At 50.1% G+C, this 21215-nt stretch overlaps 1 protein-coding gene across 3 annotated transcripts in view; it reads right to left on the bottom strand.

Moving 5' to 3' along the window:
- Positions 1–21215, bottom strand: part of Kcnip1 (potassium voltage-gated channel interacting protein 1) — a 387948-nt gene that overhangs the window by 219555 nt on the left and 147178 nt on the right. The window contains exon 1 of one of the 3 annotated variants that reach the window (XM_006978888.4): positions 8583–9044. The exons of 1 other annotated variant lie outside the window; for it this stretch is intronic. In XM_006978888.4, the coding sequence (XP_006978950.1) occupies positions 8583–8643 (61 nt within the window). In that variant the 5' untranslated portion in view covers positions 8644–9044. Of the gene's footprint in view, positions 1–8582; positions 9045–21215 lie in introns of those variants that run through there. One more of the 3 variants, XM_006978891.4, reaches the window with a different exon arrangement.

Below are 21215 nucleotides of genomic sequence, written 5' to 3'. Positions count from 1 at the left end.
CAGAGGTCCCTTCCAGCTTGATGCTTCACCTCAGGTCATGTGACCTATATATTTCTGTAATGTGTGTTCTGGCTCACTGCTCCTCAAAGTTCAGTGGGCATACACACCATCTGGGAATCTTTTTAACACACCGCTTAGGATTTTCTAGGGCTAAGCTGGGGCCTGAGATTCTGCATTCCTGAAAATCTCCCATATGGGGTGAAGTTGCCTGTGTGAGGCCATGCTTTGACCAGCACAAACCGAGAGAGTGGTGAGTTACTTTATATTCTTTCTCTGTGCTGACTGCACCTTGAACATATTATTACGCTTAATTCTCAATATTGAAGGGAATTACTATCAGTGCCCCAGTTTTCTAGATTATGTGGAGGTGAAGGCTTACGTATACAGTGTGACCCAGCCAAGGTCATGAAGCTAGTATGTTGCAGAGAATTCACGAAACCCTGAGTATGTGCTCGTGGTAACTGTGCCACATACATAATGTGATCAGAGAAGCAAATATACGTTTGCTGTATATTTGCAAATGTATAGCAGTCTCTTGCATCTGCCTGCTCTGCATGGATAACACTCATAAACTGCTTGAACCCTCCTGCCCATCTAGACCACGTGAAACCCTGAATCTGCTGCCTGGTACTGGGGTTCTGAGATCCTCACAGACTTAAGGATGCTTAAATGGTTGCTTGATCCTTCCCTGACAGGCTGTGATGGCTGTAACAAAGGAGGAAAAATCTAGTTCGCATAAATGATTAGAGGAGAGAGGTTTAATCTTATTAATGAATTTGTTAATTGGCCTTGTGCCCCCAATCATTTCCAGCTCCAGCTTTCACAGTGTCAGATGAAATGGAAGCAGATCGGGGTGGCATGAGACACGCTAAGGGGGTTTTTCTTGGAGCCTGCCGGCGGCTCCCTTGCTCGGCACGGGTAATGAAAGGCTGATTCATTCTCTCCTGAACACTACTGCCTACTTTGACGCCCCTGTCCTGACTGCCCCCTAAGTCCCCCAGGCTCCTGCTATGAGGCCAGGAGGGAGGAGACTGACATGGGCCTTCAGACCTTGGACTCTGCCATTGGCCAGAACCAGGTTCTGCTGCCTTCTGGAGCCCTAGGGCTCCAGTAAACCACTTCCCTTCTTAGAGTCTCAGTCTCCTCACCTGCAAAATGGAAACCACCATGGTGTCTTGTCCTGCACGGTTAAGGTAAAGCAACCCAAGATTGGGAAGAGCAAGGTGCCTGGCATCTGGTAGAGGCTGGGTGAGTCTGGGGTACTATTGGTATTAGTATTGGCCCTGGAAGCTGATCTATGTTTTCATACCTCATGGTTGGGAATTTCTGATACCAACTGAGCTTGAAACTTCCCATAGGTAGGAATGGCTATGGAATGACTCAGAATGTCAGTGACTGTGGCTGTGATGGCTCTAGGTCCCCAGGGTATAAAATCAGGGGTCACAGCTGAACTTTGAAGAACATCCCTACAAATAGGGTGACACAAGAGGAAAGCCTTTGTGACCTTGATCCAGTGGTCCTAACCATGGTGCACCCCTCTCCTGGCGCTCTGATTCTAACGAGGTCTCACTCTTGCTTCTGAACAGGCTTTTAATAGGACTTGGAATAATAAGAATTAATCCAAAGTATTGCTGTCACGGCTAGCTAGCACATGGGAAAAGAGCAATATCCCACCTGACTACGGCTACTTCTGGAAGGTGACCTACTTAAGAAAGCACCTGGAGGGAGCTGAAGAGCTGAAACTAGTTTCTCTGAAAGCTCCAGGACCCTTGGTCTCTCTCTTTCTCCCTCTTCCTTTCTAATTATGTTCCTTCCCTGCCTGATGAATGGGAGCATCGGCTGCAGGACCATTATGCAGAATGTTGCACGCTTCTCCCCAGGCACAGACTTGGGTCTTGGATTTCTCCTCTGCACTCTTGTGCTCCTTAGTCATCACACCACAAACACACCATTCCATCCATTCTTTCCTCCACACAGCCAGCATCCATCAAGTCTAGGCCAGGTGTCAGGATTGATGGGGATTCTGGAATAAGAATCAGTCCCCGATATTGGGAGAGGAGGGGAGCTGTGGTTGGTGTGTAAAATGAATAGAAAATTTCTTAATAAGAAAAATACTTTAAAAAAACTTTACATAAAAAAGAATCCGTCCCTGAGAGCCAGGCAGAGGGATAATTGCGTACACCCATTATAATAGCCTCAATGTGTGCATGATTGTGTGTGTGTGTGTGTGTGTGTGTGTGTGTGTGTGTGTGTGTGTGTGTGTTACAGCATCAATAGCCATGAGGAATAAGAGAAGGGGGAGATGTGCTCTCTCTGTAGGAGTGTGGGATGATTTTTGATGGGGCCTTGAAGAATATGTAGGAGTTCACCAGTTGACTGGGGGATAGAGGTGGAAGAGAATGAAGAAAAGAAATAAAATAAAAAGGAAAAGAAACATGACTGTGCCTGGGTTTCATCACCAGATTGGGGGGAAAAAGGAATAAAAGGAAAAGGAAAGGAAAGGACATGGCTGGTCCTAGGTATGGTGAAGGAGGAAGTTTATTATAGATTTGTGGGAGAGCATAGCCAGAGGCAGGAACATCTGGAAGAGTCCAGAGTGGACATGACCAGACTAAGCTGGGCCATATGGGGGCAGGGAGGAGAAAGGGGGACCAGATGCAGCAACCAGGAGGCCTAAAGGCACAGAAAGAATGGATGACTAAAATGGTTGGATTATATAGGGAAGGGCAGCTGAGGGGAGGGCAGCCCAGCCCGTGGAGAAGGTTAGGGTAGGGAACATAGCAGTGTATGCCAGCTAGGAGGGCCCGGTGACAGGTAGGGACTGAGGGATGCAGAGAGGACCTGGAGGCCAGGTATGCTTGCTTTGATGTGTTAAATAGGCACCTCAGCCATTTGTCTCAGATTTGAAACCAAACAGGAAGCAGGAGGTGCAGAAGCTGGAGTTGATCTTGGGCAGAACAGACACCCCAGGAAGCAATGTCAGAGCATAGTTATGGGGATTGGCCAAGTGGACAAATGGATGGGTGGACATGTAGACCAGGTAACAGTGACCTTGGTAAACAACAGGTGATGTTGAAGAAGAATCCCTACCTTCCTTCCGACAAAAGCATGAAGCCCAGAGACAGTCCTCACAAAAGCATGAAGCCCAGAGACTTTCCCTACAGACACTACACACCTATTGGTAACCAAGACCCCCCCCCAAGCCCTTCTATATCATGTTCTAGAAGGTGCTTCCTATACATTTTGCTGCTAACTTTTTGCACTAAAGTTTCCCGTGCCTTCGATTCCTCCACACTTTCCTGTAGGGGTTGCTATGGTTCCGGCCCCTCTGAAGCTGATGTGAGAACTTCATTTCCATCAGGAAGTATTAAGAGGGTGGGAAATTGAACTCTGGTGTGTAGAGCCTTTGGGAGGTTAGTGATTAGGATTCAATAAGGTCTTCAGAGTGGAGCCCCATCATTGAGTGCTGAAGACTTTATAGGAAGAAAGGAAATCCCAAAGGTACCTCTCACCCTGGGATGCCCCGTGTGTTTCAGGACTCTACCAGCAAGAAGGCTACCAGTTACCAGTGGGCTATTTCCACCTCTGATCTCTAGAGCTGTGGACCAAAACAAGCTCTTTTCATTCCAATTACTCAGTCTGTGGTCTTGTGTTGTTAGCAGCAGCCATGGACTGAGACAAATGCTTAGGTACAGGAACTATGCAGCACAATCATTACCGTTCTTTGTTTAAAAAAAAAAGTCTTCTGCTACAGTTTTCCCAGGACTTCATCATTCACTCATGCACCCATCCATTCATTCATTCACTCATTTATGGCTACAGTCATTTAATCACGTACTCACTTATTCAATCATCCTCTGCCATTCATTTGATTGTTTACTTGCTACTTCATTCATTTTTCTCGTTTATTGATTCTCTTATTCGTGCAACCATCCATCACTCACTCATCTGCTAAGGGATACACTCACTTACTCCTTCCCACATTTATAAAGCATTTACCCAGCAAAGTCCTTTCTGGTAGGCAAAGGGGTCTGAGTCCTCGCCATCTCCCTGGAACCAGACTGTAAGCACCTCTGAATTTAGGCAGCAGCCTGTCCCTTTACCCAGTCCTTCTGTGACTATCAGGAGTGGCAGAGTGAAAACACTGCTCTCAGGCTTCCTTACTGAATGGTAAGCAGATTCAGTACGCTTCATAGACAAAGCTAATGCAAAGCCAACAGACCAAATAACAGAACTCATTCAGGCAGAGGGCTGCTAACCCTTCCAGTGGTAAGCTAACCTTTCCTGTGGGGTCTGCCATGCTTAGAAATTATGAGAGACCGACCATCTCATTGTTCATAGCTTCCATCAGAAAATATTTACTGAGTACCTACTGTGTGCCAAGAACCAAGCCAGGCACTGTGAACAATGACTCAGACACATTTCTGGGCCCCAAGAAGCCTATACTATGGTGATGAGGGGGGGGTAAGGCCTCCATTGACTGTCTGATTCCAAGCATGACTTGTGAGTCAGGAGAGCATATACCTTTAAAATGTTAGGAATTCAGATGGGAGAAGCCACTTCTCTCTGAGGCTTGGAGAAGGCTTCGTGAATATAGAAACAGGTGAGTGAGTTCTTGGAATTTGGGTAGAATTTGAATTAGTAAATGAGATAGGGACTGGGGGTACGAGTCTTCCAGAGCTTAAATGATGGACAGAGATTTGAGATGAGAAAAGCCCACGGCACACATATGTCTATTGCTTGGTACTCCCCTTTCAGAGATGAAGAAAAGGGTATTTCTAAGGCAAAGGGATTTGGCAATGTCTCTGAGCCCAGGCTGGTGTGATTTGTGTCCACTGCCTCTTCATGACTCTCTGCCCATTGCTGCCTCCCAGGGCTGTCTAGGTAACACACCACCCAATCCATCCACTTCGAGGCCAGGCTCATTGGGAATTCTATGCCTCTACAATCCTCCAAAGAACTCTCCCATTTAGGACCCACAAGACCAGTCTCATTTGACTCTGTCTTGTGACCTGATAGAAATCATCTGATAGCCATGGATTTTTTTCAGTGACTCAGTGGGCACCATGGAAGTCTAAAGTTCAGACCCTCAAAGTTCTGAATGTTGCACTTGATCCTGGAGGAATTGGAGTCCAGACACCTGAGCACCATGGGGCTATCTGCTAACAGGGAAGTCTCTGCTGGATGGGGCTGATCTCGTGTTTTCATGGAGTCTCTGGATTCCCACAGAGCCTTCAGCTGCACCTCCAGGCTTCTTTGCTTAGCCCCCTCTCTCTAGCCAGCCCTTCTCAGGCATTCAAACCTAAAAGTGGAGTCTTTGAGGGGGGCGGGGCGTTCTTGAAACTGTTGGCAAAACAAACTACCTAGGACTAGGGACAGGGCCTGAAACCCCCAGGCAAGGTTTTTCTCATTTTCAATTAAAGACACACCAAGATCCCAAACAGATGACAGAAAGTGATTGCTATGCTTTTGTTCAGTGGCAAAGCTCTTAAATTACTTTAGGTTTCTGCTGCCTTTGGGGAGTGCTTTCCAAGCACGAGGTTGGGCTAGGTGCAACCTAGGAATTCTTTTCACTAATCACACTGGATTGCCGCCCTATTTTAAAGTTGTGCATGTATCTCCAAGTTGTTTTTTAAGCACTTGGAGCTGTAGCAGCGTCAGCTGTGGTGCTTTCACGATCAGCCACTGTGCAGAGGTTAGTGGGCCATAGCAGAGGCTCAGCATCCCGGTGCCTGGCTTCTGGTCCCGCTTACCTGTCCAGGGTTTGAAAGGGCCTGAAAGGCTGCTTGCAGGAGAGCCTTAGTCTGGGTATTCTGATGGCCTGAACAGCACAGCCATACACTGAGCAGGACCTAAAACTTGCTGACCACTGATCACGTAGCGAGGTCTGTGCAAAGCCCTTGCCTTCCATCATTCCCAAAACGCACGCGACACAACAGCTATTTTAAGCTGGTAACCACTACTGTCCCTGATTCACAGTGGAAGAAAACAAGGCTTAGTCATACAGCTAGTGAGTGGTAGAGCCTGGATTTGAACCCAGCAGGGAGACAGATTCTTCTGTTGAAAATCCCCACCACCCTCTTCTGACTGCATCTAATTAGACCTGAGTCTGACATCTCAGAGATCAGAGCGGTGGCTCCAGGGACCGCACCAACAATAAAACCTTTAGAATCTGAGCACCAAATGGAACCTGAAAAAATATTCAGGAAACTGACTCCCATTTACAGAGATCAAAACACGTAAAGAAGAAAGTGGCCAGGGCAGGATAGGATTCCTGACCATGAGTCTCCCAGTGGAGCCCTGTCCATATTCTTAAGCCTCCTCCCTTAGAAGCGTCTTTTACTGATTTTCATCTGATGGGCAAGACGGACAGGGAGGCTGGACTCTGTTCTAGGGCAAATACTTGGAGGAAAGGTACACAGTTGCAGTTGTGGGCAACTCAAGCTGATGTCTACTGCTCTGAATAGAAGGGCTGACTTGGGGACCCACCCGGTGAGCCTGGACCTTCCAGGAGCCACAGACACTCTTATAAAGATCAAATGAGAATGTTCAGATAAAACACTGTGCCAGGCACTCCATCGAGGCACACACAGCGAGTTGACACACTCTCCTCTTTCTTAAGTTCCTAGGAGAAAGAAGAAAGTTCTGTTGCCTCTGGGATCCTGCAGGAGCTAATCCCAGGTGACCTGGATTAGGGACTGAGACTGGAATAGCAGAGGGTAACATCTGAGCCCCACAGCTCTATGCATCTCGATGGCCATCACTCATCCATCCTTTTGCTCTTACTACAGTTTCTTCTAGAGGCTTCGGAAAGCCCAGTATATGAGACGAGGTACTCTCTCCCTCCACTTCCTCCAGGTTCTCATGGGAAGTAGCATCCTCATCCATTTGATGTATGTGAAAATCGAGGCTTATAGGAGTGAGTTTTGCCCAAGGTCCAAGACTGAAGTGACAGGGCTGAGATTCCCACCTACACTACACTGGATTCTAGAGCCACAGATCTCTGTGATGTCTGCCTGCCTCTTAACGAGATACAGACATTGTAGATGTTTTAAAAGAAACCTAAGTTAACTGTGCCCTGCAGTTCCCTCCATGGCCTGTGGGACCTCATGCTCTCTTCCATCATCCCCTTCATGATGGGAGGGGAGACTTGGATTTGCTGTTGAATACTGTCCCAGTGAAGTAACACCTTGGGATCCAGGAGAGGCAGAGCTCAGAGCACCAAGACCCTGGGCCAAGGTCTGCAGACCTGCCTTTCTCTGGGCTGCTGAATGGTATCAGTGCCTTCCCTGCAGGGCAAAGAACTTAGCAAATAAGCAGAAGCCACTTCGATTCTGGTCCGTCATGCCAGCCTGGGCTCACCGCCTGGGACCTGCACCTGCAGACGTCTTTCCATGGTATTCAGTCAGCTTGTCTCTCAGGACTAGACCAGAAGCCTGACCCTTTCTTTCTGGGTAGCTCTATGGATGATCCCAACCAAGATGAGATGCAACGGGTCCTATGAGGAGACTCCATGTGTGCTGGGGCCCACTATCACCCTAATACAGCTCTGGTCACTAGCTAGCATAAGGTGGGTATTGTGCCCCCACCTGTAGTCAGAATATGTTAAATATCAGAACTTGAACAGCTGAGTGTGAAACTATTTAGAATCCTTCTGCTATCTGCAATGGCCTTTGAGCATTAAGCAAACCAAGCTCATCATTATCTTTTGCTTGATTGTTTCCAGTCTTTTGCTTGCTTACCCCTATAAGCAACTTTCTGTCTGTTGAAAAAGAAGCCTGCATTGTGAGCCCTGGCCCAACAAGGTCACCCAACTCCACATGGACATCTGACAACTGTCCCACTGGTGAGGGGCATGCCTCAGCCGGAGAAGGCAGCGGTAGAGCAGGCTCCTGACAGGGGGACCCCAGGATATGTGAGCTTTGCCTCCCCATCTCCCCAGCGACCTCTTCACAGCTCTCTCCATTCCCCTGAAGTCCTCAGACCTTAGCAGCTCACACACCTTAACCATGTTGTGTTCTTTCCTGCAGACTCCCTGTGTCCCAGGACCTGCGCCTGTGGGCCTGCGCCTGGGGCTTTCACCACCTGGACGTGGCTGATTCCTTTTGGCTTGCAGAGGTTTTAAGGGTGGACAGGCAAATCACTGTCTCCCTCATGGTTAGGCTCCCAGATCAGCACCTGCCAAAGCATGGCCATTCCCAAGGAGGCATGCATGAGTGTAAGCACCCTGGCTGGATGCTCGAGGTTGCACCAACGTCAGCCCTCATGGGAGCGGGAAGAGCCTCCCAACATTTCCACCCAGTCCAGAGAACGCAGCTTTCTCCACCTGTGAATCTGCCTAGTCTTGCTCCCACATATTCCCCAGGAGAGAGGGGTCCAGCTGGCCCAGCGCCCACCCTGACTGCTGCCCCTAGGTGTTCACATCAACCCTCCCACGAGGTTCTTACTCCTTGGATACAAGAGGCTGTCCAGAACCTTCACGGTTAGGGGATTTGGAACTAAGAGACAGACATTGCATCCCAACACAACACCCAGTACTCCCAAACCTATCCAGGGGAGCAAACAGAGGACAGAGTGCTTACCTTTAGAGGGTCGCCTTTGTTTGGTCTGCAGGGATGAGAAGGTGCCCATGACGGCCCCCATGGTAGCGAAGACTTGTGTGAGACTTGGGACCCCAGGCCCTGCCTCTTCCCTCCCCTGAAAAGAAATCGACGTGGATTGCCCACTCTGAATTGGAGGAGAGGAAAAGCAAGAAAGCAAAAAGCCCCGGGCAGCTCGCCTGCAGCTTGGTATTCAGAGAGCGTGGGGCCGGGGTGCCGGGAGCTTCTGGCTGCTGCTGTCTTCAGCCCGGCACATGCACTGACTCCCAGGGCCAGCAGCTCGCTGGAGCCTTCGCAGGCGCCCCCCAGTGCGGGCACCCAGCCGAGCTTCTGGCCTCGCCGAGGGCCGAACCCCGAGTCCCGAGCCCCGAAGCCTGCCTGGTGCTGGACACGGGGCCGGCGCGCCCGCCCGGCCGAGGCTGCCGAGCCCGCGCCGCGTGCGGTGCGGGAGCCGCGCTCCGCCCGCCCCTGCTGCCGCCCGGCCGCTCCGCCCCGCGCTCGGGCTGGGTCTCAGGGGGCCGAGTACCAATCATGAATGAACAGCGCCGGGGACTGGCGCGGAGCAGAGCCCGGCTGCGCACCGGGCGAGTGGGGTGGCAGAGGCAGCCTCGGGGACCAGGGAGGGGCGGGGTGGGGACCCGGCCCTGCTGCCTGCACCGCACTGCTTCTGGCTGTGCGGGACACCGGGAATGCCCTCCTGGGCAGTCAGACCCAGTCAGGGATCCCCCGCTGGTGGGTGCAGCTTGGGAAGGGGTCAGCAGGTGGTCCCCAGGATGAACTTGAATGTGTGTGAGTGTGAGAGGGGTGTGTGTGTGTGTGTGTGTGTGTGTGTGTGTGTGTGTGTGTGTGTGTTGGAGGGTGTTGAGATTTCGTTTGACTTCAGAGAAAATCACATTTAACCACTGCTCGCCTTCCTGGAGTAGGGAAAGTGTACCTCACCAAGGAAGAAGGGCTCCCTTAAATTCTCTAGGTTGGGGACCTGCAGAGTCCCTCAAGGCCGGGGGCTCATTTCTAGTGACAGGAAGTGGGGAGAGGCCCTTGCTGCCCCTCCCCCTCTTCCCTCCCCGTTTGCTCACTCACCTGCAGTCTGAACAGCGAGGTGGCACTGCCTCAGGGGATAACCCTTGAGTTTAGAAAGCAGTCTCCCTCCCATGACCTCCCCCTTCAAGGGACAAGAACTCAAGCTCCATTGCAGATTTCCAAAGAAAAGGCAGTGACTGGGGATCTGTGGCCTCACCTCCTGGTGGCAACTGCTGGCAGGTGTCTCCCTAGAAAGCTCAGGAATTTCCTCTTCTCCAGCCCAGCTGCCTGTCCATCCTGGCCTGTCTGTCTGGATGTCAGCTGAGAATTCCATGAGCATTTGCAGTGAGAATCCCCAAGCCAGGCTGCTCCCAGACCCCTGTCCAGTCATTTCCTCTGCATCACACAGACACATGCTGTGTTCGGAGCTCAGTGTCCCTCAGCATATGGCTTCATAAACACGTACACATATATACTACCATGAACATATGGGCGCAGGTCCCTCAAGCCTACACAGACATTGCTATGCTGCACACAGACAGACTCAAAAGCCATATTACGCCCATGGGGGTGCATCTATAAGACCCCAGCCAAGTTCCTCATATGTGTACATGGTGCAAAAAGCCATCAGCTCCCTCCCTCCCTCCCCCCCCCCCCTCTCTCTCTCTCTCTCACACACACACACACACACAAACTTGTGCATACAGGAATGCAATTGGACTCCAGGCATATATGACCAGTGAGGAGCTACCTGTCTTCACCCAGCCCATCAGCTGTCCTTCAGGGCCACACGTGGCCTGCAACTTGGCCCAGGGACTTGGAATAGTGTGCTTCACCTCCACAGCACTTAACTCTTGCTCAAATTCCAACACATGTCCTGTTTGGGGCAGCAGGGAAGGTGTGCTCAGAACTGTATGCACCTTTCGTTCTCATGGCCCCTTGCTGTGGCACCACATCACCCACGTGACACCCACAGAAGTCCCATAGGCTAGTTAGGTCAGGCCTGCTACCACCATGGAGAGAAACTGAGGCTTGTCCCTGATGAGGAACTTGTCTAAAGTTGTCCCATCAGAACTTGGGGTTAGACCTCATTATCCAGGGCTGTCTTGTATTCTCTAGGGTCATTCATGTTGGCAGCTGAGGACACTAGTACTCTAGGCTGAAAAGGCCTGCCCTGACTTCCACCCAATTCAAAGCCACAGCTCTCCACCAGATGTTTCAGGCTGGATGATGATGGACATAGGAGCTGGTCCTGCCTCCTTTCCGTCCTCTGGGGAAGGAGAGGAAAGACAGAAGTTGGGGCTTCCAGAAGATAACTAGTCTAGAGTGACTCAACAGAGTGGGGCCTGTCTGCTGAGAAGAGCATGGTGCTGCCCAAGGGTCTTTGCCTGTCTCTCAGGAATGTCACGTGGAGGTGTACCAAACTGCTCCTCATGGCTTTGCTAGTCACATGATCTGAATGCCCACAAGCAGAGCCGTAGTTGAGAGGTGACCAAAGGCCAGGATGCTACTCTCTCCTTTCCTCCCTCCAATCCTCTGGAGAAGCAGCCTACAGGGGGGATCTCTCTCGCTCACAGACCTAATGTGGCTAAGCTCCTCTACAGGTGTGGCATTTGGTTGCCTCTGAGCCATGGGAATAACATGAAGTCAACAATATGAAGTTCCACATGCCGAGCCTTTTGTAGCCTGGCTTCCTCCACCAATTCCCCCTGGCTATTGGTCATCCTTTGGGGGATCTAGCCACACAAGCCCTCACTATTCCCTAAAAGTGCCCTCTATGGCCCTGCCTCAGGGCCTTTGCATGTCTGCCTAGACTATCCCTCATCTCTTTCTCTACCTGGTGATTCATTGCCCGTCTTTGACTATCCCATCTCCACTGGAGCCGCTCCTGGCCCCCATCAGGGAGCCTCCTTGGAGTTTCCATGGCACTTAAGGCTTCTTTACCCCTTACAACCCTTGATTTCATTGTCCTTTTTCCTGTCTGGCTTTAAGTATGGATTGCTTTAGCTCTACCCTGTCTGTTCAGCTGCTGGTGACACGGAGCAGCCACTCTGCGTGGAAGGGGGTGAGGAAGGTAAATGGGAAGAAGGACTTTTCTTTGCTCAGTGTCTTAGTCACTTTCCTATTGTTGTGAAGAGATACCATGGCCAAGGTAACCTATGGAAGAAAGAATTTACTGGGGACTTGCTTACAGCTTCAGAGGGTGAGTCCATGCCTGCAGGCAGGCAGGCAGGCAGGCAGGTAGGCAGGTAGGTAGGGAGGGAGGCAGGCAGGTAGGCAGGTAGGCAGGCAGGCAGGGAGGTAGGCAGGCAGGCAGGAAGGCAAGGTAGCTGAGAGCTACATTCTGATGAACACACTCACAAGACAGAGAGAGCTAACTGGGAGTGGTGTGGGCTTTTGAAACCTCAAAGCCCAACTCCTGTGACACATCTCCTCTAACAAGAACACAACCTCTTAAATCTTTACAATTCCACCAACTAGGGACCAAGAATTCAAATATATGAGCCTATGGGGGCCATTCTCATTCAAACCACCATACTCAGTGATCAATAAAAATTGATGATTTCTAGATTACTCTTGACCATTTAAGAAGCACACTTTCTCAAGTGAAGATTCATTCACTCACTCACTCATTCAACAACCGTTTGTGATGTATCTACCCTCAACCAAATAGCTACACTCACAATAACCCATTTAGTCTCGATATTACACCTAAGGGGTAGGCATTATCTGCAGATAAACAACAACAACAACAACAACAACACACACACACACACACACACACACACACCCCTCACACTGTGCAACAGAAGAACAGACATCACACGGGAGATGTTCACAAAGAAATCTGAGGGATACATGGAGAAGAACTCGAGGAACAAGAAAGAGGGGAGGCAAAGGCAGCCCCTCCCCCGCCTCTTGAGACTTGCAACACAGCAGCAGACCATGTCCTGTAGATGTGCCCAGGGCTGCTGAAGGAGCATGCTGTCGGTCACTCTGGCTGCAGGGGCTCCCAGCCCTGCAGTCTCTGACAGAGGTACTGGCTGCCCTGACAGCTTCATCCCACTGGATCCTACCAGAGTTTCAGTGCTGCATGTCCCTCTCCTTTTCAGATGAACTTGCCTGTGTGTACCTCATTTCCAGCTCTGACTCCCTCTCATCTGTCCTAGCATGAACTAAATCTTTGTGTGCTCCAAATTCATCACATTATAGTTGTAACCCCTAGCCTGGCTGCATCTGGAGACTGAAGCTCAAGGAAAATAATTCAAGTTGAATGAGGGCACAAGGGTAGGACTCTGGTTCTCTCTCTCTCTCTCTCTCTCTCTCTCTCTCTCTCTCTATCTCTATCTCTATCTCTATCTCTATCTCTATCTCTATCTCTATCTCTATCTATCTCAGAAAAAAATACCATATGCACTCCATGTCCCCTGCTTGCACAAAGACAGGTGTACATACTGAGATCCAGTGGCCATTTTCGATCAAAGATGGAGACCTCACCAGACTTTAGGTCTTGATTGTGGACTCCCTGTGTCTTGAACTGCAAGAGACAGGCCCCTAATGCCTGAGTCACACTGAGTATGTCCAGACTACACCCTCAGCATGCTCTAGAAACAAGGCTTGCCTTCAGACATGAGTTTCTAAATAGTACTCCATTAGGGTTAGGGCATTCCTTTGAGGCTGTTCAGGGGAAGGGGTGGCCTGGTCAGAGGTCTATGTAGCTGCTTGTCTGAGCGTGTTTAACATCAAGCCCCCTCTTGGCTCCTCCTCTGCCCACTTTCCTGCTCTCTTCCCTTTCTCATTTCATTCCTCTGTTGTCCACCTCGCCTTTCTTCATCCCCTTCTCCTTTCCTTCCGACTCACTCTTCCCTCAACCTCATCTTCCCATCCATCCGGTCAATGGCACTTCCTCCCACCGCCATCGGAAGTGACGAGGTGTCTGGAGTGTGGCAGCTGGTAGCACTGGGTTTGGACGCACCCCTCCTGGTGCTGTGTGACACTGGGCACGATGAGCACTTTCTCTGAGCTTGGCGAGATGCGTCTCACAAGGCCCTCTGTAGGTGCCTAACACCGAGATGAGCCTGTGATCGAGGGCACCTGCTGCTCCTGCCTCTGTGGGCCAGGCGTGGCCCTGCTTTAATGGATACAGAACCGAGGAAGCCTCAGCCTTCCCAGAGGCTTCCATCTTTGCTCTTCATCTGTCGGGTAGGAAATCTATTCTTGGGGTCCCCATCTGGTATTAAAAGACTGAGATTAGTGAAGGCAGAGAATGAGGTTGGCACCTGATCATGTGCAGTTCGGGGCTGTGCTCACTGCTGCCTTGTGCCACGTCCCAAATGTTCTGCATGCATAAGTCAGGCCTCCTCAAATAGACTGGGAGTCTTAGAAAGCAAAAGCCAAAGCTCCCGCTTTGCCTACAGCCCCACCCCCAACCTAGCCCCACCCCAACCCATGAAGCTAAACCTGGTCCAGAGGCTCTTCAGGGTCCACAGATATTCAACCTGACACTACTCAAGATGAAAAGATGGCTTTATCACTTAGCTTCTGGGGTCAAGACCCTTCTACTAAATGTGTCTCTGGGTGTCCACTTCTTCATCTGACACATGGCATGGGTTGGCTTGAGGACTGGTCAAGACCAATAAAGAGAAAGAGCATTGGTCCCCTCTCCAAAGCACTCAGTGGGTATATTGTCATTTACTTGGGGGCTCATTTAGTTATTCAGTCATCGACTCTGCACATGTTCGCTAAGCATCATTGGCCTGTCACTCCTGATCACACGAGTCCACACTGAGTAAGAAAAAGCAAGAATCCCTGAGCCCACACAGCTGCGAGTGTGTGGCTGCAGACTGTCCGTCCAGCAGATCAGTTCCTCACAATCTCAGGTCATGCTGGAAGGAAAGAAGGTTGCTTGGGGTGGCGGGAGGACCCTCACAGGATAGTCCTGTGCAGACTGATGCTACAGGCACCATGGAGCTTCACAGGTCAGGGAAGTGAATGCAACTTTCAAGTCAGTTTGTGAGTTCCAGATTTGCTATGTGACCTTGGGCAAAGTATCTGACCTTGGGGAACCCCCCTCCCCACTTTCATTCTGGCAACATCAATGTCAGGAACGGGGTGAAGCTGAAAGTGACTGTGATTATTGAAGTGCATGCTGGGGGTCTCTGGAGCAGTCCTGACTTAGAAAACATCACCCCGCACCTCAATTTCCCCTGCTGGTCCCTTTTGCTTATATTTCCCCTGTTTCCTCAGGAAAAAAAGAAGAGACCTTTGAACAGGACTTGGGCTCGGGAGGAGCATCCTCTCAGGCTGTGTCCCTGTGCATCAAGCATGGCCTCATCTGTCGAAGCTGATCATGCTCTCTTGGGAGCAGGACTACTAATGTGCGCTGCAAGGGAAGGGCGGAGGGGGCTGGGGACTCCCAAACTCACAGGCTCTGCCACGTGTCCCGACGGCCGCACTGCCCCGTGTCCCGACGGCCGCACTGCCCCGAGGGATCCCCTTCACGCTCTAGCACTGGCACAGCCGAGGCCCGGTGAGTTCAGACAGAGTGCAGCCACCCACGCAGCTGAGGCTCTGGCAGCAGAGTGCTGAGTTCCCCAGATCCTGCGGGGGAGGGGGGGATTCCTGGAGCCCAGAGGCTTGGTGCCCACACTACGGCTAGGAACAGGGCAGACACTTCGTGGACCTCCATGGAGTGGCTCTCCAGGGATGGGTGAGGGAAGATGGGTGGATTCGAATCTGTTCAAACAGCAAAGTATCAGGAGACACTGTAGACCGATCCCCCCAGAACAGGCACAAGTACACGGGCACACACTCACACAGGACAGAATCCATGGCTCTCCCATGAAACACATTTGTGGATATCTGGGACAAGAAACTCCACTCATGGAAGAAGGAAGGGACACGATCCATTTGTCTCTGAGCTGCGTGACTTCAACTTCATAAGGCCCTGTGTGCACATCGATAAAATAAGCATGATAACTCCTAGGGTTAACCGAGGGCAGTATGTAAGGGCTTCCATGGAGGGTTTGGAAGGCTTCAGGGCTCAAGGTCATCTTAACATTGGTGCTAACCTTCCTCAGTCATGAGTCACAATCGAGTGAGGGTGCTGAGTGAGCGCCTTCTGCTTGTCACTGCCTGAGCCTGCCTTCGGGCTGACAGGTCTGTGCTTACCATACTGCTCACAGTCTCAGGGGATGAAAAGCTGACAAGGAACTTTCACGTCCCAGCCATCCCCTGGAAACTGTCAGAATCCTCTCTCTCTACACGTGCCATCCAGGACGCAAGGCCTAACTCTGGCCACGGGCCAGCCCCACTCAAAAGCCTAGGGTAAGTACAAGTTCAGACCCCCGAAGTCAGAGGCCTAGGTCAGTCTAGGAAGGCAAGAGTCAGGGTAGAGGAGACACACCCAGGGGGTAAGAGTCAGAGGGAGTGGAGGATCAGGGATCGGGTTCTGAGCAGGGATGGGGTAAAGATGAGGGAGGCCATAGGCCTGCTTCCCTTCTCCATCACTGTGCCCAGAATCTTGGTCTTTCTCAAATGTGTGCAGCATGTGGCTCCCTCTCCTCTCCTTGGACAAGTGTGTTCGTTCCCTGGCATCATTCTCCTCTGGTTATGCAATCATGACTTTAATGAGGACAGCCACCCTCCTTGGAGTTCTTACCATGTTCCAGTCACATGCCTAAGCTCACTTAATCATTTCAATAGCCCCGTGTGGCCAGCGCTTCCATCAGCTCTCATTTAGTCTATGAGGCACCTGAGGTGCACAGAGGGTGCTAGCCTGCCCGGTGTCATATAGGAAGTAAGGGGTGGAGCTGCCCCGCAGTTCAGCCCTTCTGCTTCCCAAGTTCCCAGCTTCCCTCCTGCCACTCTGGCAACTGGTTTTTCCTCTGGGGAGGCAGAAGCATGCTGGGGACGGGTAGATATGGTGCATTTTCTCAGAGCTGAAGGATAGAAGTCAAGTGAGGGTGCAGGGTCCTGGACCCTTTGAGTGACAGGTCCCACTCTCAGGGTACCACCTGGAGCTGCAGCTGTGTCCTCAGGGTACCGCTCTAGAGCTTCAGCTGTGTCCCCAGCCTCATAGGGCACATGCAGGATGTGTTTCTTTCCACAGCGTCTACAAATGAAGACCCAGGAGGAAGAGATCAGGGAAGGGAGGAGGGAGAGGCAGCCAGAGGACCTGATGATTAGTAATAATGCCAGCTATAAGTGGATGAGTGCACCCAGCACCCCACCACAGCACTGAACCTGCCAGCATGCTCCAGTTCCCAGTGTACCCAGCTGCCTGGGAGTGAAGGAGCCTCAGCGGAGGGATAGTAGGACTCCTGCCACTGTTGGGCTGAGGCCTGACTCTGGGACAAAGTCTGCTAAAACGAGGCAGTATAAAGCTGGGAGATATCCATGGAATTTGTTATTTCCTGTGACCACATACCCAGATGCACGTTTGAGACCCATGGCTTCTAATGCCTGAGCTGACATGACATGACATAGGGTCACGTTCTTGGGTTTGGACTCACGGAGGTTTAGCATGAGATAAAAGGCCCGGAACCGTCTATTATCAGTTAGTAAGCAAGAAGCAGAGGGAGATTTCATCGCTGACAGTCTCAGGAGGAGCCTGGGGATTGGTACCTGCTTAGCATGTTAGAAGCACAGCCTCCAGAGGGATATGGAAGCTGAGAGAAGAACCCCAAAGACTGGATATGGCTAGAGTGACTTCCCAACTCCAGCCTCTGTGGAAATACTGCATGGATGCTGGCCTCATGCCTACACGAAGCAAGAGAGTCTTGATCTGTCCCTTCTGGGTGAATCCGGCAAGGAGAAGAATGACACCCTTGAGCCAGAGAGTGGATAGCTGAGAAGTCACAGGGAGACAACAAATGTCTGGTTGAAGCCCGCCTCTACTGTAATGCTCCATAAGCCCACTCCAGACACACAGGCAATGTTGGAGACCAGGTATCTCAAACTAACTGAGGTTTCTCCATCACTGAGAGAAATGGGAACATGGAACAGAAATTAAAGTGCAGCCATTTGTGAAAGAGGCAAAGCAACATTGCTGGCACCTCAGAGTCATCAGAGATTCCAGCAGTGTCCCCGTGGCAGGCAATGCTCTCTTCTCCCTTTCATAGATCAGCAAACTGAGATGCAGGCTGGTGATGGCATCAACCCAGACGTCAACCCGACATGATCTGCAGAGTGAGGCCTTGAGCTCAGCTCTGTCTGCTTTCAAGGCCCAAGCTCTTCTCTGCTCAGATGGGAACCAGATGGAAACCAGAAGTGGAACATGGAGCTAGAGAGAAAGAGGGAGGTAACTGCATCATTGTGGAGAAATGGGGTGATAAAGGCATGCACTTGTCCTCCTGTGCATGAGAATGGCTCTCCTGCATCACAAAAGAGTGGCTAGGGAAAACCTTTGTCTTGGATGACAACATAGAATCCAGGCACATGGCCCAGCGCATCCATGGGCAGGGGCGGAGGGATAGGAGGAGGATGCAGCAGCTGTAACAACCCCAGAACAATTGCTGCCTGTGTTTCTGAGATCATCCTTTCCCCCAGGAGCTGCGGGACAGAGCAGAAGGCATGGGAGTCCAGACTGCTTCTCTCCACTGTGTGTGGTTTTTTTTTTTTTTTTTTTTTTTTTTTTTTTTTGGTTTTTCGAGACAGGGTTTCTCTTGTGTAGCTTTGCGCCTTTCCTGGAACTCACTTGGTAGCCCAGGCTGGCCTCGAACTCACAGAGATCCGCCTGCCTCTGCCTCCCGAGTGCTGGGATTAAAGGCGTGCGCCACCACCGCCCGGCTTCCACTGTGTGTTTTATGTGAAGTCTCCCTTCCTTGTTTCCACAAGACGGCCTTGGCAATGGTTGCCCATCAGGCTCTTTCTGGGTTCTGTTGTCCCATCTTGCACTGAGCTGACCCAGAACATCTGAGTGTGTTGGGTTCATTCTGGTGCTGAAGTTTGCTCATTGATAGTCCTGGGCTCACCTCTGGGCTGGAATTTTCGTGGTGCATTAGTATTCATGTCCACTGCACAGGGCTGTTCCAGATGGGGGACTGCTAGGCAGAGCCTCACATTCTGCCTGGTGTGCAGTGTAGAAGAGATATAGTTCCTGAAGAATTAATGATACTGAGTGAGAGGAGGCTTAGGAAGGCAAACAACCTGAGGCCAGATCCCTACAGAGAGCTTCCCACACTTCCAGTTTCTGGGGTATCTGCCATCTGTGATGTATGACCTCCTAACCACTTCCTCCTCCAGCAATCTAGTCTACTTGGGGTCCTGCTTGGAGTCCTGCTTGGCTTCACTTGTCCTGGGATGGCCCTGACCAAAGATGCAGAGAGGGGTAAGATAGGGCATGAGTCTTTCCCTCAGGAAGTTCACAGTACTGAGGGGGACATTTGAAGACAGAGATAGATCAATGGCATTCAGATAAGAGGTGGCATCTGCTTAGAGGGGGGGCATATAATTTAATTTAGGAAAGAAAAATGAGAGGGCAAATGGATTAGGCAAGGCTCTTCCAAAGAGGTGTTTTGAGTTGAGCCTTGAAGGACAGGAAGAATTTACCAACCAAAGGCTAGTGTCAACAGCTGATTTCATTCATGAACCTCCCCTTTTCCCAGCACTAAAGGAGTCAGCCTATTTCAAACTCATAGGAAGAGCCTGCTGGGCCAGCAACAGTGCATCAAGAATCCCATTTATGGATTTCCCAAACCTACAGCTGGAGAAAGCAGATACAAACATCATGAGTGGCTTAATAAAGCTCATGATTCATGATTGAAATGAGGGGCTGAGTCAACCAGAAGCAACTGGATCTTCCAAAAGCTCTGGGGATGGAATCTTCCCAGCTTCTGTAGCAACCTGTGTTTGTCAGCTCTCTGTCATAACAATACCTGAGAAAATCAATTTATGAAGACTAAAGGTTTGCTGTGCTTTGGGCCTGTGGTGGCATACTGCCTTTTTATTTTTTCCTGTTGTTGTAAAATATCTCAACAAAAGCTACTTAAGGGTGGAAGATTTTCTTTGGGCTATTAGTACCAGCCCATCATGGTGGCAGCAGCTTGAGGCAGCTGGTCACAGTGCACTTGCCGTCAGGAAGCAGAGGGAGACGAATGCCACCATTCAGTTTTTTTAATTCAGTTCAAGATCCAACCCACGAAATGTTGCTTCCAACATTTAGGGCAGGTCATCTTACCTCAGTTATCCTAATCAAGAAAATTCTTCACATGCCCATAGTTTTATTTCCTAGGTGATTTTAGGTCCCATCAAGTTGACATCAATATAAAACACCATAAGTCTACCCCTTGTCAACTTGATACTCAAACATATCACTTTAAACTCATAACATTTCATCCTTTGTCCCCATCCTATGCCCATCTCATAATGTAAACTGCATTTCAGTCCAACTTCAAAACCACCTACCTATATCTAACGATATATAATAGTTTCAACATTGTCTAAAAGTATAAATGTAGGGTCTCTTCTGAGATGCAAGTGATCTCTTAACTATGAACCCCTATACAATCAAAAATAAGTTACATAGTTCAAGTATACAATGGCACAGAGTAAACATTCTTATTCCAAAATAGAAGACTATAGCAAGGAATGATTAGACTAGTGCAACACCAAAACCCAGCTGGTAAAACACCAAATCTTGCAGTTCCACATCCATCCAGCATTTGGGAGGGACTCCTGATGAAATTGCCTGGTCTTCAAATGGTTTAGCTCTATCCTCTTCTTCCGGATCTGCTGCTTATAGCGTACACAGCTTTGTTCACAGATCAGCTTCCCTCCATGCCCACAGCTTGCCCCAGTAGATGTCCCACAGTTCTGACATCTCCAGCATCCTGGAGTCTCCATGGTCTCACCCTCACAGCATCACATAGTGACCTTTGAGGGACTCCTTATAAGGACTCCAACTCTGCCAAACATTGCTCGACCTCAGCTGCTCTCTGAAACCATGAAGAAAAATCTCTGTGACCCTCCCATAATCTTGCATCTTTTATGGCAATGCCAGTACAATACAGGTGATGCAACCAACTTCTGCTAAATTCTCAGGATGGTGAAGAACAGGGATTGGTACAGAGAGAAGGGTGATGGGATCTGATCCTAATGAAGCACAGGTTAGTAGCTTGTGTTCTGAGCCTAGGAAAACATTTCCCTAGGCAATTGCTTTCAAAGAACAGAGAACCCCTCCAGATGAATTCTCTGTTCAAGTTTTCTCTATTCAAATAAATTTGCCTTTTTTAAAGTTAGAGCCTTACTGGGTGGTGATGGTGCATGTTTTTAATCACAGCACTCGGGAGGCAGAGGCAGAGGCAGGTGGATCTCTGTGAGTTCCAGGACAGCCAGGACTGTTTCAAAGAGAAACCCTGTCTCAAAAAACCAAAGGGGGGGGGGGAGAGAGCGCCTTTGATGGGTGGGATCTTATACCCCACCCCCAGGCAAACTCCTACTGTCCCCAAAAAGGCAAGATATTGACCTTTAATAATTATAGCCTCTTTTGCAGCTCTCTTGGCTGTAATTTTTTAACGTACTCAAGCTCTTATCCTCAACAAACTGTGCATTTTATTTTTATTTATTCTTTTTCCATATATTACGTCTTGACTG

The sequence above is a fragment of the Peromyscus maniculatus genome, chromosome 8, assembly GCF_049852395.1.
Source record: "Peromyscus maniculatus bairdii isolate BWxNUB_F1_BW_parent chromosome 8, HU_Pman_BW_mat_3.1, whole genome shotgun sequence".
Lineage (NCBI taxonomy): Eukaryota > Metazoa > Chordata > Mammalia > Rodentia > Cricetidae > Peromyscus > Peromyscus maniculatus.
The sequence above is the reverse complement of the archived record's forward strand: the minus strand, read 5'-3'. Positions and strand labels throughout refer to the sequence as shown.